Source organism: Corvus cornix, chromosome 1A, assembly GCF_000738735.6.
Source record: "Corvus cornix cornix isolate S_Up_H32 chromosome 1A, ASM73873v5, whole genome shotgun sequence".
NCBI lineage: Eukaryota > Metazoa > Chordata > Aves > Passeriformes > Corvidae > Corvus > Corvus cornix.
Genome location: NC_047057.1, coordinates 73,528,637 through 73,542,692, shown reverse-complemented (window position 1 = coordinate 73,542,692; position 14,056 = coordinate 73,528,637). Strand labels below are relative to the sequence as shown.

At 50.9% G+C, this 14,056-nt stretch overlaps 1 protein-coding gene across 1 annotated transcript in view; it reads left to right on the top strand.

Annotated features, from left to right (window-relative positions):
* IQSEC3 (IQ motif and Sec7 domain ArfGEF 3) overlaps positions 1–7,925 on the top strand; it is a 98,777-nt gene extending 90,852 nt beyond the window's left edge. The window contains 3 exon segments of the mRNA XM_039570202.1: positions 38–130; positions 573–616; positions 2,840–7,925. Coding sequence (XP_039426136.1) covers positions 38–130; positions 573–616; positions 2,840–3,277 — 575 coding nt within the window. The 3' untranslated portion in view covers positions 3,278–7,925.
* The last annotated feature ends 6,131 nt before the right edge of the window (positions 7,926–14,056 follow it).

Sequence of the window (14,056 nt, the reverse complement as noted above, 5' to 3'; positions counted from 1 at the left end):
CCATCTCCTCAATTATTTCCATGTGTCTGTTTTGCAGGGGAACTGGAGAAACAGCAAGGCACAAAGACTCTCTCCTTAAGGACCAACGGAGCCCAGATGGAACTGCAGTCTAAGCAAGGCTCTCCAACAGGTAAGAGGGCGCCCAACACCCAGCTTCTCTTGGTCAAGCAGTGCTGCCTTTACAAATGTGTTCTCACTGGTTCCTGTGAGAAAACCTGCAAAAAGAAGTGTTCAATTTCGTATCCTTTAGCCTTGGCCAAATAGAGGAAATATGAGAGCATATACATTCTTCAAATACCCTAGAAAAACCCCTGAAGTCTCATTACCCAGTCTGTAGCTGTAACATCTGGTAAAGAGGTGTTACTGGTAGAGCATGGGTAACTTCTGAAGAACCTGGCCCACTTTTCTTCCCTGAACTGGTAAAACCTACCCCATTAAGCAGCTATCAGGTTGCAAGAGGGTCTGGATCGGCCTTGCACCTCTCCCTTTAACTCTCCAGTCCACAGTATGAGGTCCAGCTCTTGACTAGAGGGGCAGACCTCATGAGTGAGATCTTTTGTTTTGTTTCAAAGGCAAGAAGGATTTGGGGGAGAAGGTCTCGGACAGCACAGTGGAGGTAAGTAGAGTGCAGAGCAGCTGAGGTAAGTAACTCTCCCTCACTTCAGCTCTTCTCACATTCTCTGTTGTTTCTTTTCTCAGGTTTTAATCAATGCCTCCCCAGCCAGACTGACAATTTTACCAATTTCCAGAGATACAATTAAAAGTTACTGCTAGGACGGGTAATACAACTTTCAAATCCAAACTAAACTTCAAAGCATTTTCAATCCGTTTTTATAACTGTAACATCCTTCATGGACCAAGCTCCAAACGCTGTAGACTAACCCACCCCACTGCTTCTGGGGAGACTGAGAACCCCACTAAGGACTTCCCTGACATGCTAACTCCATGCAGCATCACATGCAAATTCCCCTCAGCCCAGCTTTCCTGCACAATCTCTGCAGCTCTGTCTCTCCATCCCCCTGAAGGGGATTAAGCATGGCCTTTGTACACCAGATTTCCTTAGAGCTTCACCTTCCTAGGTAGGGAGCTTGGCTGTCCTGTGTACATCTATCTTTGCAGGAATGTCTAGCATCCAGTGGGTTGCCTGTTTCTTCGCAGACACCCATATTCCCACTGCCTGTGAGGAAACAGGAAAATGCAATCTTCACACTGAAAATCTTATCTACTACTTCCTACTCTCTCTCTCTGTCTGGAATATCTCCATTCTTCTAAACTTGCCCTTTTCCAGGGTAGTTCTTTCCCCTCTTGTCAGCATGTATTTACTTGAAGAATTCAGATTATCTGTGGAGAGTGGGTGCAGCTTCTTTTCCCTGGAGAGCACCCTATTTCCCTGCAGATGCCCCCTTCCTGGGAAAGGTGCCTCTGCCAGCCAGTTTCCTATTCCTGTTGGGAGAAGCGTTTCCTTGTGTAGAATGGCTTCCATGTATCCTAATATCATTGGCACTTCATGGCCCAGCAACCAGTTTTTCCTATGAGATGTTCCACCACCTAAACAAATATTGACACAATATTATATCCTGCTGTGCAGTGAGTCTGAGCAACCTCCATGCCTGAATAGGGACAGACAGCTCATCCTTGTTCCAGCATGGTGGGAGGCTTGGTCACTCCACAGCTCCTCCTTTCCAGTTGCTGGTGTTGCTGCAAACCCTGTCAGACCATCAGGGCAGCCCCACTGTCCCACCTGTGCCCCTGCCTGGCTGGAAGTGCCACGCCAACCTGTGAGCACTTGTTTCCTACCCAGGGCTTGTCACTTGACTGACATTCTGTTTTGAGCCAGCAACATAGCTCTGGTTTGGGGTCTCCATCAGCCCATGTCCTTGCCAGGAGGAACTATAACTTCATCCATCATTTGGGAAGCATTATTTCCCTGCTGCGCTTCCCCTGCTAGGAACCTCCAGTCCAGGCCAGCTCCTCCTTTTCAGACTGGTCTCAGTGAGCTCCCTTATTTGATTCCATTATCAGCACCTCACTGTGGAAACCCTGATGACCTCCTGCTTCCCTACCTGCTTTCAGCTGACCAAGTATTACTCTGCCAGCAGAGGAGCATTTCCATTTCTCTGAGATTATCTAATCTGCTGCCATTTCATCATGAATTTCTTTAATCATTGTATGAGCTAGATGGGCATTTTTTGTTTCTTTTATTTTTGTTTTTTTGAAAATCATTTCCTTTCACTGACAAACCATCAAATGGATCAGAGAGAGCTGCCTTTTGCTAGGCTATGTCAGGTTTCTGCTTTTTCCTTTGTAAAGAGATTAGCCAGTCACGTGGTGTACCTTCCTACTCAGAAAGGCAGGGAGCTGGGAAAGGCTTGAGTTTCTCTGTCGCTCTCTATCTCAGACTCAGCTGCTGTCATTTTGCTGAAACTACAGCCTCGATTACCTGAAACCTTGCGGTCTGGTCCCCCTCTCCTTTTTGCTGGTGGGAACAAAGGCATGACCTCGAGGTCTGTTCATTACCATGAGAATTCACAGACACCACCACTCCTAGAGTCGATTCGTGCTCCCTGTGCTGTTTGGATAATCAAAGTTGCACTGCATTTGGGAATGCCGGCTCTGCTGCCTTTGACGTGATGGAAAGGACGGGGCATTTAGGCTAGATGGGGACAATGGGGCAGTTGAGGGTGACTGTGCGGCCAGGGCCGTACCTATTTTGTTTTTTGAGGGAGGGAGGGTTGAATGCATGTAAGGTTGTCCGGTGGCGGGGGTTCAGGGCAGCCAGTAGCAGCAGATGGGAAAAGTCTTGTAACATTTAATGCTTCTTTGGCTGTTTCTAAACTAGGTGTCAATTCACAACAGGCTTCAAACGTACCAGCACAACTCTGCCCTGGGGCCCGAGAGTGGAATGCAGCCCAGCATGCGTCTTAACATGCCACGGGAGCGGCTGGAGACAGCACTGGTGCCCTCGCACCCCGCCTCAGCGGGGACACTTGTACAGTGCCAGCAGATTGTCAAAGTCATTGTCTTGGACAAGCCGTGCCTCGCTCGGATGGAGCCGGCCCTCAACCAGACTCTGACACGCTACGTCACCTCCGACTCCTGCACCTCCACCCCCTGGCACGGTGTGGGCAGTGGGCTCCCTGGGACCCCCATGAAGCTGGTCCATCAGCCTCCTCTGCCACCTCCACCCCCTCCCTACAACCACCCCCACCAGTATTGCCCCCCCAGCTCCCTGCTTCAGAGGCGCAGGTATTCCAGTGGCTCACGCAGCCTCGTGTAGCCACACCACCAGCACCAAAACAGCACAGACTTCCCCGCTTCCCGTCCCCACTGCCTCCCAGGGACCCTTTCTGCCTACAGAGATCTAGTTTGTGATTTATTTTTTAGTAAAACAAGAAGAAAAGAAAAAAAAAAAAGCCAACTGACCTAACTCTTACCCTGTCTCCCCTCAAGATGATGCTATTTGTGAGGAGCCATCTATAGAAACTGCCAACCTCCATGCTCACATATCCTCACACCTGCCAGCCCAGCTGGCCTCTGTGCTTGTGCTGTCCCCATGTAGCACTTTGCTGCCCTGTTCCTGAGAGGCTTGATGACCTGCTGCTTTCTAGGCACTGTGTCTTCCGTTTCCTATTCCTCAACTTCCTTTCCTGCCTTGCATTTACCTGGCCATAGGTTTGTACCCACCCTGAAACTTTGCCAGCCTCAGAGAGAAACGGACTCACCCGTGCCAAGGGCCGACCTTGGGGCACTCCTGGGGGTGGAGTTCTCCCTGCCACCACTGCTGCCGCCTACTGAGCTGGAGCGAGAACTTGCCCCACTTGCCACGCTTCCTCCTCATCGCTCTCCAAGTATTATCTCCTTGCAGCAGCCGGCTCCAAGCAAAGGAGTGCACGAGTGGAAGAGAGTTTGAGAGGAGGAGAGACTGTCCTGAGCTGCAGTAAAACACAAAGATGGCCTCACTGAACACCAAAACTTTTTCTGTTGTTATGTTGGAGCATTGTACCAGAGAGCTCTGCTGAGACCTAGCAGACCTCACCACATGTAAATACACCTGTATGGTAGCGTACGTATGCGCATGCTTACTAAGGAAACACCAAGCAGTTCTGAGGGAGCAGAAGAGAGGGATTCAGCCCGGGGATTTTCCTGGAATGGATGTGTACTTTTCCAAAGAGATGGCACCAAGAGGTGCCCTCCCACCTCAACACACTCTCACACACACACACACACACACACACACACACACACACACACGATTATGTTCTCTAAAACAGACCCACCTCTGCTTTCCTCCTTCTGGCTGGTTTTGTGTTTCCTGCCCACCTGCATTTTTGTATTCTGAAAGCAAAGCTGAGTGTTATGTTCATCTTCTGGGGTGGGTGTTCCATTCACTTGAGCTCTTCCACCTGTGTTAGAGGGAAGGGGTGTTTTGGAGACCACTCATATGAAGTCCCATCTGTATCTCTTGCCTGGCTGTATTCTTACCTCCATCAGCCCCTTCCTATAGGAAAACTGCCCAGATACCAGACTCCAAGGCCTCTTCTCTCTACCTCTCTATCCCAGCTTCAAAGTGAGAGGAGGGGCAGATCCTGAGATAGAGATGACAGCTCAGCTCCTCTGCTTTATTGGGGACATTGACGTGAAGGAAGACAGCATTAAAAACGGGCTGTGGATGTATTTTTAGAAAAAAATCTCTTTGTGCAGTAGGAAGGGGAAGGTATTAATTAGCTTAAAGGCTTTGGTCTCACTCCTTCATTCTATCTCCCTTCGAGGTTTAAGAAGATCAACTTTAGGATTCTAAAATAGGACAGAATGCCTTTTAGGGCCTTTATTTTTATTTTATTTTATGAGGGAAAGACAGAAATGCTCTTCCTTCCTGTGCAAGGCTGAGACATGAGCACTGGGTGCTGATGATGTAATGGTAGAGTGAGGAATGGCAGGGGTTGTTGCCATTGGTGGGGATGTGCAAAATGTCAGGAAAAGGGAGACAGTGAAGACAGATGCAGAAAACTATTTTTTTACCTGTGGGGTAAAAGGCACACAGCAATTTCCTTAGGGATTGTGCCAGCGTGCTCATCTCTAGGGCTATTGCCAGTGACAAAAGCCACAGTGCATCAGGGACAGGCCCAGTGCTCCCTGGATGCCTGCTGACTGTGCTGGAATGTTCAGGGGAGAGAGTTCAGCTGTGTGACCTGGGCAGAAGCCCAGCTGGAGTTAGGGAAACGGACAGAGGCTGGAGTGAAGGGTCCCTGCACTTGGCCAGCCCGCCAGGGCAGGAGCCTGCTCACCTCCAGGTCCTCTTCTGTCTGAGCCTGACCCATGGACCCAGCTGTGCCAAGAGATCTGAGCTGTTTGCTTAGCTGGGCACCAGGCTGCCACTTTTATCTGCAATAGTAAATGTACTGACTGGGAGCCCCCAAACATAGCCTCTGGGAAGAATGCAGAAGCAGATGACAGAAAAGATTGTAAGAAAACCCTGAATAGAAGCCCAGTCTCCCTCCAGACCAGAGAAGCTTACTCCTAGCCAGCCCCCCAGGGCAGTTTGGATGCTCTGCATCCTGAACTGGATGCTGGGAGAGGTCCTCACCCCTGGCCAGGGCTCAGCCCCTCACCTCCCAGCCAGCTGTGAGGCACAGCTGGCCTGATCTGCTGCTGACTCCCTCCAGGGTGACACCCTGCTTCATCACAGCAGCCAGAACCTCATCTGAGCTGCCCACAGCTTCCCGAGAAAGCATGTGTGGCATCTGCCATTGTCTGGTCAATGCAGTGTGTGGCTGCTGTTGGTTTTGCTCTCTGCTGCAGTGGAAGGGGTGTCCAGGAGGCACTGGCACTGTCCTCCCTTCCCAGTAGTTCTTCTGCTTTCTGAGAGGAATAGCAGTACTAGGTTTGGGTTTTTTCCAGAGTGCAGTGAGCCAATGAAGCTCTGTGTGTGTTAAAATAAATAAATTAGATTTTACTTGACATTTAACACAAAGTGACAACAGCAAAAAACCCTAAGATACTTGAGGAAATAATTTTTTTAGATAAAATATTTATAACAATGCCTATGAAGTTCCTACACAAGATGTTTGCTGCTTTAATAATTGATTGGGAGAGCTACACGGATTTTAAAGAGGGAATAAGGAAACTGCCTTGAGACTCCCTTCTCCATGCTGGATGAAGGGTAGAAGCGAGTGAACTGAAGTGCTGAGGTACCTGAGGCACAGAATTCTCTCAGGGCAGGTTAGTTCTGTTTCCCTGACCTTGCAAAGGCTACTGCTGGCCTTGAGCTTTGGACAGAGAAGCAAATGTAGATAACCCTTGCTGTCTTCTAGCCTGCTGGCTACCACATCTTCTGTTGGGTTTAGCTGGAGAGGCACAAAACTACTCTATTCCAGGTTGTCATGGAACAGGTTGGTCAAAATTCCACTGCAGAGCCAACCCCTTCGGACTTTACTTCAAAACACAGATTTTTTTTTTTTTATTCTTTGGAAGGTTGGTCTCGAAGGATGAAAGCACTTTAAAACATATCTGCACCTCGTCTGATCTATTGTATTGTCTGCTCCCACGGTCCTCCCACGCGCGCCAGTGAGACACACAGACTCAGTGTAGCTGTACAGCTGTGAACAGACACCCTTGCACACAGACTGACAGGGTGCAGGCTAGAAGGAGCATCTCAGTGACAACCTAATGAAGGACAAAATGTGTACCACAGCCCACCTGGAGGGACCAGCCCAAAGAAAAATCACCAGCTCTTGACAGCGGTGATTCTGATCATGAACCTAGCACAATCTTTCAGGTGGAGGAGTCAGGCAGGGAGCTGCTGCAAAGATTAACTCAACCCAAATGAACCAGTGTCTTTTTGCTGCCAAATTCATGCCCTTCTATACTAAAAAAGGAGTGGGGGGAGAGAAAAAAGAGATACCTAGTGAAAAGTGTTCTGCAGTGGGTGTCAGGTAGTCAGTGGACAAATGAGAAGGTGGCTTTGGTGAACAGTAGGAGAGACTGAGCTGTGTTACACCAGGCTCTATCCTGATGCTTGCTCATACTGGTGCAGGCCCAGTGTAATTAATCTGTTTGCACCAGTAGCAAAGGGATGGGCAAATGTGACAGGAGAATCGAGCCTTGCAAACACTCTGGGTTGAATGCAGTGCTTGTCCACTGCTGTAGTAGTTTGTAATGCCATAGTCTGGGCCGCTGGGTTAGCAACACTCCGTGCTTCCACAAGGCTTTCAAAGCATCCCACTGTTCACGTTTTCTCTCCTTCCTGTAGATGAAAGGTGTGGGTATGGTCCACAACCAGAATTTCATCAGTACTCATAGTGAAAGGTACCACCAGATTTGGAAGCATTGGAGGGCCTCTGAGCCATAAGGGTTTGAGTTTTGTTACATGTTCTTCGAAGGCTAAACCTGCAACTACCTGCACATGTTTCTGAGGTTTCCAAAAGAAATCTGAGCCCTAAACCAAGGATGCTGCTGCTTGGCGGAGTCTCTGCTTTGAAATGCAAGTTGCTGAGCAAGCTCCCCCCGTCTCCCACTCCACCAGCTGCCTCACTGTGCTAGTGTAGGCTCCAGGGACTGCCGGCAGTGTTTCGTGAGCTAGAGCTGTCCTTGTCCTGCCCTCTCGTTCACAGCCATGCCTGGGACAGCAGCTTTGAAGTCACCCAGCTCTTCAACACTAGTCACGACCCCATCTGAATGTGTCTTTTTAAAATCTAACAACAGAAGTGTTACCTGTGCGTAGGCTTTTGAAAGCACCTGTCTCTGTCTGTACCTGTCTCCTGCTGTAAATATCACCAACAAAAGCTTCCTTTGGGAAAAGTGGTGTGGTCACACCTAGCAAAGAGTCCAAATGGCTAATATTTTGTAACAAAAATAACAAAAATAGATCAGAGGTATTTTACCTGTTCACTCAATAGAGTTTTAGAAATTATATTGAGATAATGTCACTTGTGCGCCAATGTCTTCTTTGCCTCGGTGTCCCTGGGCTGCAGCTGTGTGTGCAGGCGCCACGCACCAAGGGGTGCTCCCATGGAGTGCTGAGCATCCCGGATTCCTGCTGGCCTCGGGGGCAGCCTGCTCCGGCTGCTGCTGCTTTCTTGTCAAAAGCAGCTGGAGCTAGCTCAGTGCTCAGGCTCTCTGAGGATCAGATCCAGAGGAAATCAGGAAGCAATAAACTTGTTCAGGAGGTGGCAACTTAATTGTGAAATTCACCCCTGCAGTGAGGCAGAGAGGAAAACGGTGAGGGGGGAAGGCAGAGCCCTTCTGTGCCGCAGCCCATTGCTGTCCGTCTTGCTGGATGCTCTCGGCCGTGCAGGCTGCGCCTCGGGGAGGGAGCCCGCACAGCCTCGCCGAGCGCTCGCTGCTGCCCGTGCGCCGCGGCCCGTGTGGAACGGAGGAAGCCGTGCAGCAGGGAGCAGCACACGCCGTGGGGCAGTGCTCACAGCACCTGCCTGCGCACAGGAGCACGCCTCGGAGAGCGTGTAGGCGCCTCGGCAGAGCGTGCTGCACAAAACCGTGGGGCACGGGCACCAGGGGCTGCCTGAGCAGGACAGCTGTGCTGGCTGCAGCGTCACCGCCGCAGCACATCTCACCAGCCACGCAGGCTCAGGCCTGGGGAACACTTGGATGGAGACAGTAAGGAAAATGACGTTTCCTGTGCAGATCAGATATAAGTGCATATTTACACAAAGCATAACCCCAAGGTTAATGAAGCTGACCTTAGAGAGACTGAAGCACGTGCACACAAAGCGAGCTCTCCTCTCCGAGGGCAGGGGAGCCAAGCTACATCTCTGCAGCTGGGTCGAAGAGATGCTGGATTCAGATTGCACCTGCCAAAAAACCCTTGTCTATAGGTTGCAAATTCTTTGCTGGCTTCAAAGAATCCCTTAGATCCCCAGGCCCACCATGAAACACTTGGGAGGACAGAAATCCCTCCCAGACACAGACAGGATACTTCCCAGGGATTCAGAGGCTTCCATTTATGTTTTTGTGTGCCACGGATATGTTATAAATCAGCCCATCACAAACAGTCATTTTCTAAGATATTTTGAAACAGAAGATTATTGAAGTTCCTGGCGGATGTTTAGATCACACACCTGGCTGTAAAGATGAAAGCAATAAAACCAGATTGTCTATATGTGAAATATTCCTCACTTGCTCCAATGTACAGATACTGTTATTAATCAGAAGATGGCAAGTCTCTCTGGGAAGGATACTATGTAGACATACGTAGATAGTGCTGGTACAAAGGATTAGAACCCAAAAATCAAATACCACAATTGTCACAGTGCACCTGTACCCTGCTATATCTATACGGCATCCATTATGTGCAATAACTGATACATAGTGTGGTTGGAATTGATCAAAATACACTGCTCTTTTCCACAGAGAATCTTGAGATGCAATTTTTCTCTGAAACTTTTCAGATAGACTTTTAATTAAGCACACATCCCTCAAATGTTTTGCTGTGGGTGGGGTCTATCCACCCCTGTCAAGCAAAATGCAGACTCACCACTGAACTCAGCACTTCGCAGCCTGCTGCCTCCTGCCTTGAAGGTGCTGCCTCTGGGGTCAGAGACCCATCCCAATGCCCCCACAGAGATGGGAGTCCTCCCGGAGCGGTGTGGTGGCAGGAAGGTCACCATAAGCCAAAGCTGCCACGTGTCTGCAGTGTCACTGTTGTGTGCGGGTCGCTGTGGGTCCCTTTACACCTCGTCTGGGGTACTCTGGGAAGACTGTGCTGGAAGGGGGTGCCTGGGGCACAGCTGACCAGAGCCAGGCTCCACCGCTCCCCACAGACTGAGGTTTCCTGTCATCACCAGCTGCTGGGAAAGAGTCATTGCCCAGACCCTTAATTCAGCAGCCTGGAGTCATGCACATACGCCTGCCTGACCTGGGAAAGGTGGCTGAAAATAGGCAGGTGCCTCAGGATGATGATGCAAGGTTAGCAGGGCTGTGGGATTTAACCAGTTTGGGAACTCCGTCATACTTGGTGGGTCTTGAAGCTACTTTTCTGCAGCTAGTGAGTGCAACTGAGGTTAAATCTGGCTGAGGAGCTGCTTTCTGTCTTAAACCATACAATTCATGAGCTGGGAATGTTCTCAGGCATGTAGGGCAGGATCTTATTTTATACAGCACCCATGCTCCAGCCTTGGGGTCTTACAGTGTGGCACAGTTATCAATGACTTTTCTGAAAACAAGAATCCTGTCTTCCTAATCCTTCCTCCTCATGAAGGGTAGGGTGTCCCAAACAATATCAAGTTCATTTGAAAAAAAACAAACACAAGGAACAGAAGGATCTTCTTCCACAGGAGTGTAGGATCAAGGCTGTAGCAGTAAAAACACTTCAAGTGATACATACCCATCCTGATATTCTATGTACAGCTTCCTATTCCCTCCCATTACAGAAGGCCTGACTTTTCAGTTCATTTTCTTTATCTTGTGGATTAATCCCAGCCAGCAACTAAGTACCTTGCAGCTGCTCACTTTCTCCCCCCCTCCTCCACCCTTGGTGGAATAGGGAGGAGATTAGAAAAAGTAGAACTTGTGGATAGAGATAAGAGCAGTTTAATAACTGAAATAAAGTGAAAGAATAAAAATAATGAAATGAAAATGCAAGAAAGATGCACAATGCAATTGCTCACCACCCACTGACCAATCCCTCAGCAGTGATCAGCAGCTCCCAGCCAGCTCCCCCCAGTGTATGTATGGAACATGAAGTGCTGTGCCATGGAATATCCCTTTGGCCAGTTCAGGTCAGCTGTCCTGGCCATGCTCCCTCCCACCTCCTTGTGCCTCTCTCACTGGCACAGCATAGAACCTTTAACATAGTTGTTGCTACGCAGCAACAACTAAAACATCAGTGGGTTATCAACATTATTCTCATACTAAATCCAAAACACAGCACCCTATGAGGCCACATGAACCAGGGCAGAATTGTCTTCCCTTTCTAAGAGGAAAGAAAAGAACCCATCTCCTGGGATCTGCCCTCAGCCTTTAGTGTCAGCTCACAGCTTCTGGCATCCCTAGTGAAAAGGACAACCCATCCAGCAGCTCAGGACATGCAGCCAGAAAAGAAATGTGCAAGGGAAAAGCCAGAGCCCTATTTAAATAGCTCATTCATAGTAAAGCTCCAGCCATCTGTCGACTTGCCCTAGAAGAGGCACAGCTATAATAATTAGCAGAGGGAAAGGCTGCAGAGATGCCAGTGAAAAAAACCATCAGTTTGCTAACATTTTGCACGGGTCTGTCACTAATGCAATGGGAAGAAGGAGAAGGAGTTAAGAAGTGCAAAAGAAGAAAGATCACTGTACTTCTTCAGAGCAGACACTGCTGGCAGGGTGGGACAGAAGCTTTCCAAGGGCTGCAGGATGCTTTGGGCTGGTGCAATTTGGCACTCAGCATCCCAAGAGCAGATGCTCCACAGGGATTGGCAGCAGCCGATCTCACTCAGGTCCCGAGGCTCTGCCCTGCAGAGGAGTTCCCACAGCTGGAGGGTCACTCTGGGGTCCGTGGTACTGCCAGGGATGGGGGCAGCCCCCACGGGGCTGGGTGCATGTGATCCCCACCAGGCAGTGGCTGGGATGCTGCCAGGGGGTCTGGGCTGCCATATCACTCACCGTGGCTGTGCTGCCCACCCAGATAGTTCCCATTTAAACAGTGCTGGCTGATATAGTTCTGCCCTCCATTCCCAAAGAAAGAGCCCACTCTTTCTTTTCAGAGCTCAAAACGTCTGGAATCTCCTGTGAATCCATTGGTGCAGCCTGACAGTGGCACCTACCCAGCGCTTGGCTGCACTCCCTAGTGCCAAGGCAAGTGCCCAGGGGTGGGATACCCCTATACCCCGGGCTTGCAGAGCCCCCCCCACACACTCTCCCACTCCCTGCAGAAGTGCCGCTCCGACAGCCCCTCCGCAGCCTGGAGCACACCAGTGCCACTGAGCCTCGGCTGCCGATGCCCAAGCACCCACGGTGACTGGGGCTGTGACAGCTGCCCTGTCACCACCTCCCCCAGGAGCATCACCCCTCACAGAGCTGAAAAGCCGCTTTAAAATAAGAATCTTGGATAATAACTTCTAATCCCTTCATTTGCAGTAAGTGCAGAGAGGGGACAGAGATGTCAGCTCTCTTTCTCTCCCCCGTGCAGGACCAAACGCACTTCAAAAACCCATCAAAGTATTTGTGCCACGGGCTGGGCAGGCAGCGACACAGAGTGGCCGCTTGGCCAGGACGTGGTGGCACCATCAGGAGGGCAGAGAGAGGCAGAGGAGGACGTTGCCCCTCTCCAACCAAGCGCAGCCATCCCTCTCCATCTCTTGCCCTCCTTCACACCCAGGAGTTATTTTTAGAGGTGTGTCAGTCAGCTCTGGCATGTGCTGGAGGGGGATGCACAGACAAGAGGGTGGCAGGCGAATGGGCTCAGCCACTCAGACAAGAACAAACTGTCCGAAAGGCACATGGGCTCCCTGGGATGGGCAGAGAGCAGGGCAGGGAGCTGGCACTGCCTGTGTGCTGGGATGGGGGCACAGATGCCACCATGTCCTGGTCTCATCCCCCAGGGCCAGCCCAGGGGCTGATGTACCCCCAAGGCTGTGTAAGGGGCTCTGGAGCCACTGAGCAGGCAGCAGGCAGTGCTCTTTGGGTTGATGGCAAGGGATGAGTTTACACGACAGAACCTTTTGTCTGGACAGACACAGAGCAGATTTTTTCTGGATCTGGGTCAGCAGCGTCAGCACAAAACTAGCAGGCGCGTTTCTTTATGGGGTCACTGCAGGGATATTTGTATTTTCCTGAACAGTTCAATGCAGTACAAACTGGCCAAGAGTCTTCTCCAAGCCATGCAGCCTTCAAAGGGAGAAAAACATCCAGCTCTGCCACCATGCCCTGCTCTGCCAGTGGCCCCTGGCCTTGTGGGAGATGCAGTGATCAGGCAGCAGTGCCCCCCAGCAGGTTACCTGCCCCTGTGTTCTGGCTGGGGGACCCTCGGAGGCCAGCCTGCTCCCCATATCATTACACCAGTGATTCAGACAAGTCCCTTCCTGATGAGTTGGTTTTTTTCATCTGGAAGCAGAAACACCTTGACCCCCCAGGATAAATCCCTCCATGACCACTCTCTACAGGGCTGCAGCTGTGGGGGTGAGGGCTGCTTGTCCCCAGCAGCTGTGGTGGGGACACATGCCACCCCACGAGGGCACATGGCTGGTCCCTGGGGCCCGGTGAATGCTGGTGCCGTTTTCTTGGCAGAGCAGTGGCATCATGCTGGGCTGTCAGGAGGCATCTCCATCAGCGTCATGGCTGTCTGGTATCGGCGCGGGGAGCACTAACCTCTCCTGAGCATCTCCAGACACGGACACTTCCCGGCTGACAGCATCACAGGCATGATGGACACATACTTGTCAGGAGCCCCACAGTGCCCGTGGCAGTGCTGCCTCAGCCAGGGCTGCAGTGGGGATGCTGGGATGCACCCCAACCCCCCTGTGCGTGCACACCATGTGGCCTCCAGTGCCAGTGTTGACACACAGAGCTGAGCACTGCGCCTCATGCACTCAGCTCCCGAGGAAGACAGACAGTGCTTGGTGAAAGCTGGTAGCCCTCAACACAAGCCAAACCACAGTGGATATGTCCCCTCAGTGATGCAGACCCTCTCCCCATTTGGCCATCAGCATCAAATGCAACCAGGATCCTCCAGTCTTGAGAGAAGCCCCCTGGAATAGGCAAGGGATCAGGACAAATTGCTCATCCAGAATGACACCAGCTTTAAGGGCACCCCTGATGCACAACACAACTCCTCTCCACACACCATTTAACAGTGCTGTGGCGAAACTACAAGCTGCACAGTGGCTGGCCAGGCAAAGCCTTGCAGTGCCACATGGCATCATATCCTGTCATGGACATGGCACACGTGTTTTACAACCAGCTGCCAGCTGTTGGAGCACATCTGCTAGAATGGCAGCAGGAAGAGCTCCCCTCTCCCATGGGAGAGGATCACACCCTGATCTCCAGGGGAAGCAGCTCTTGAGCAGCAACAGAACAATCCTGCCTTTCCTATGGCCCATGTCGGCCCCCACAGCAGCAGAGGA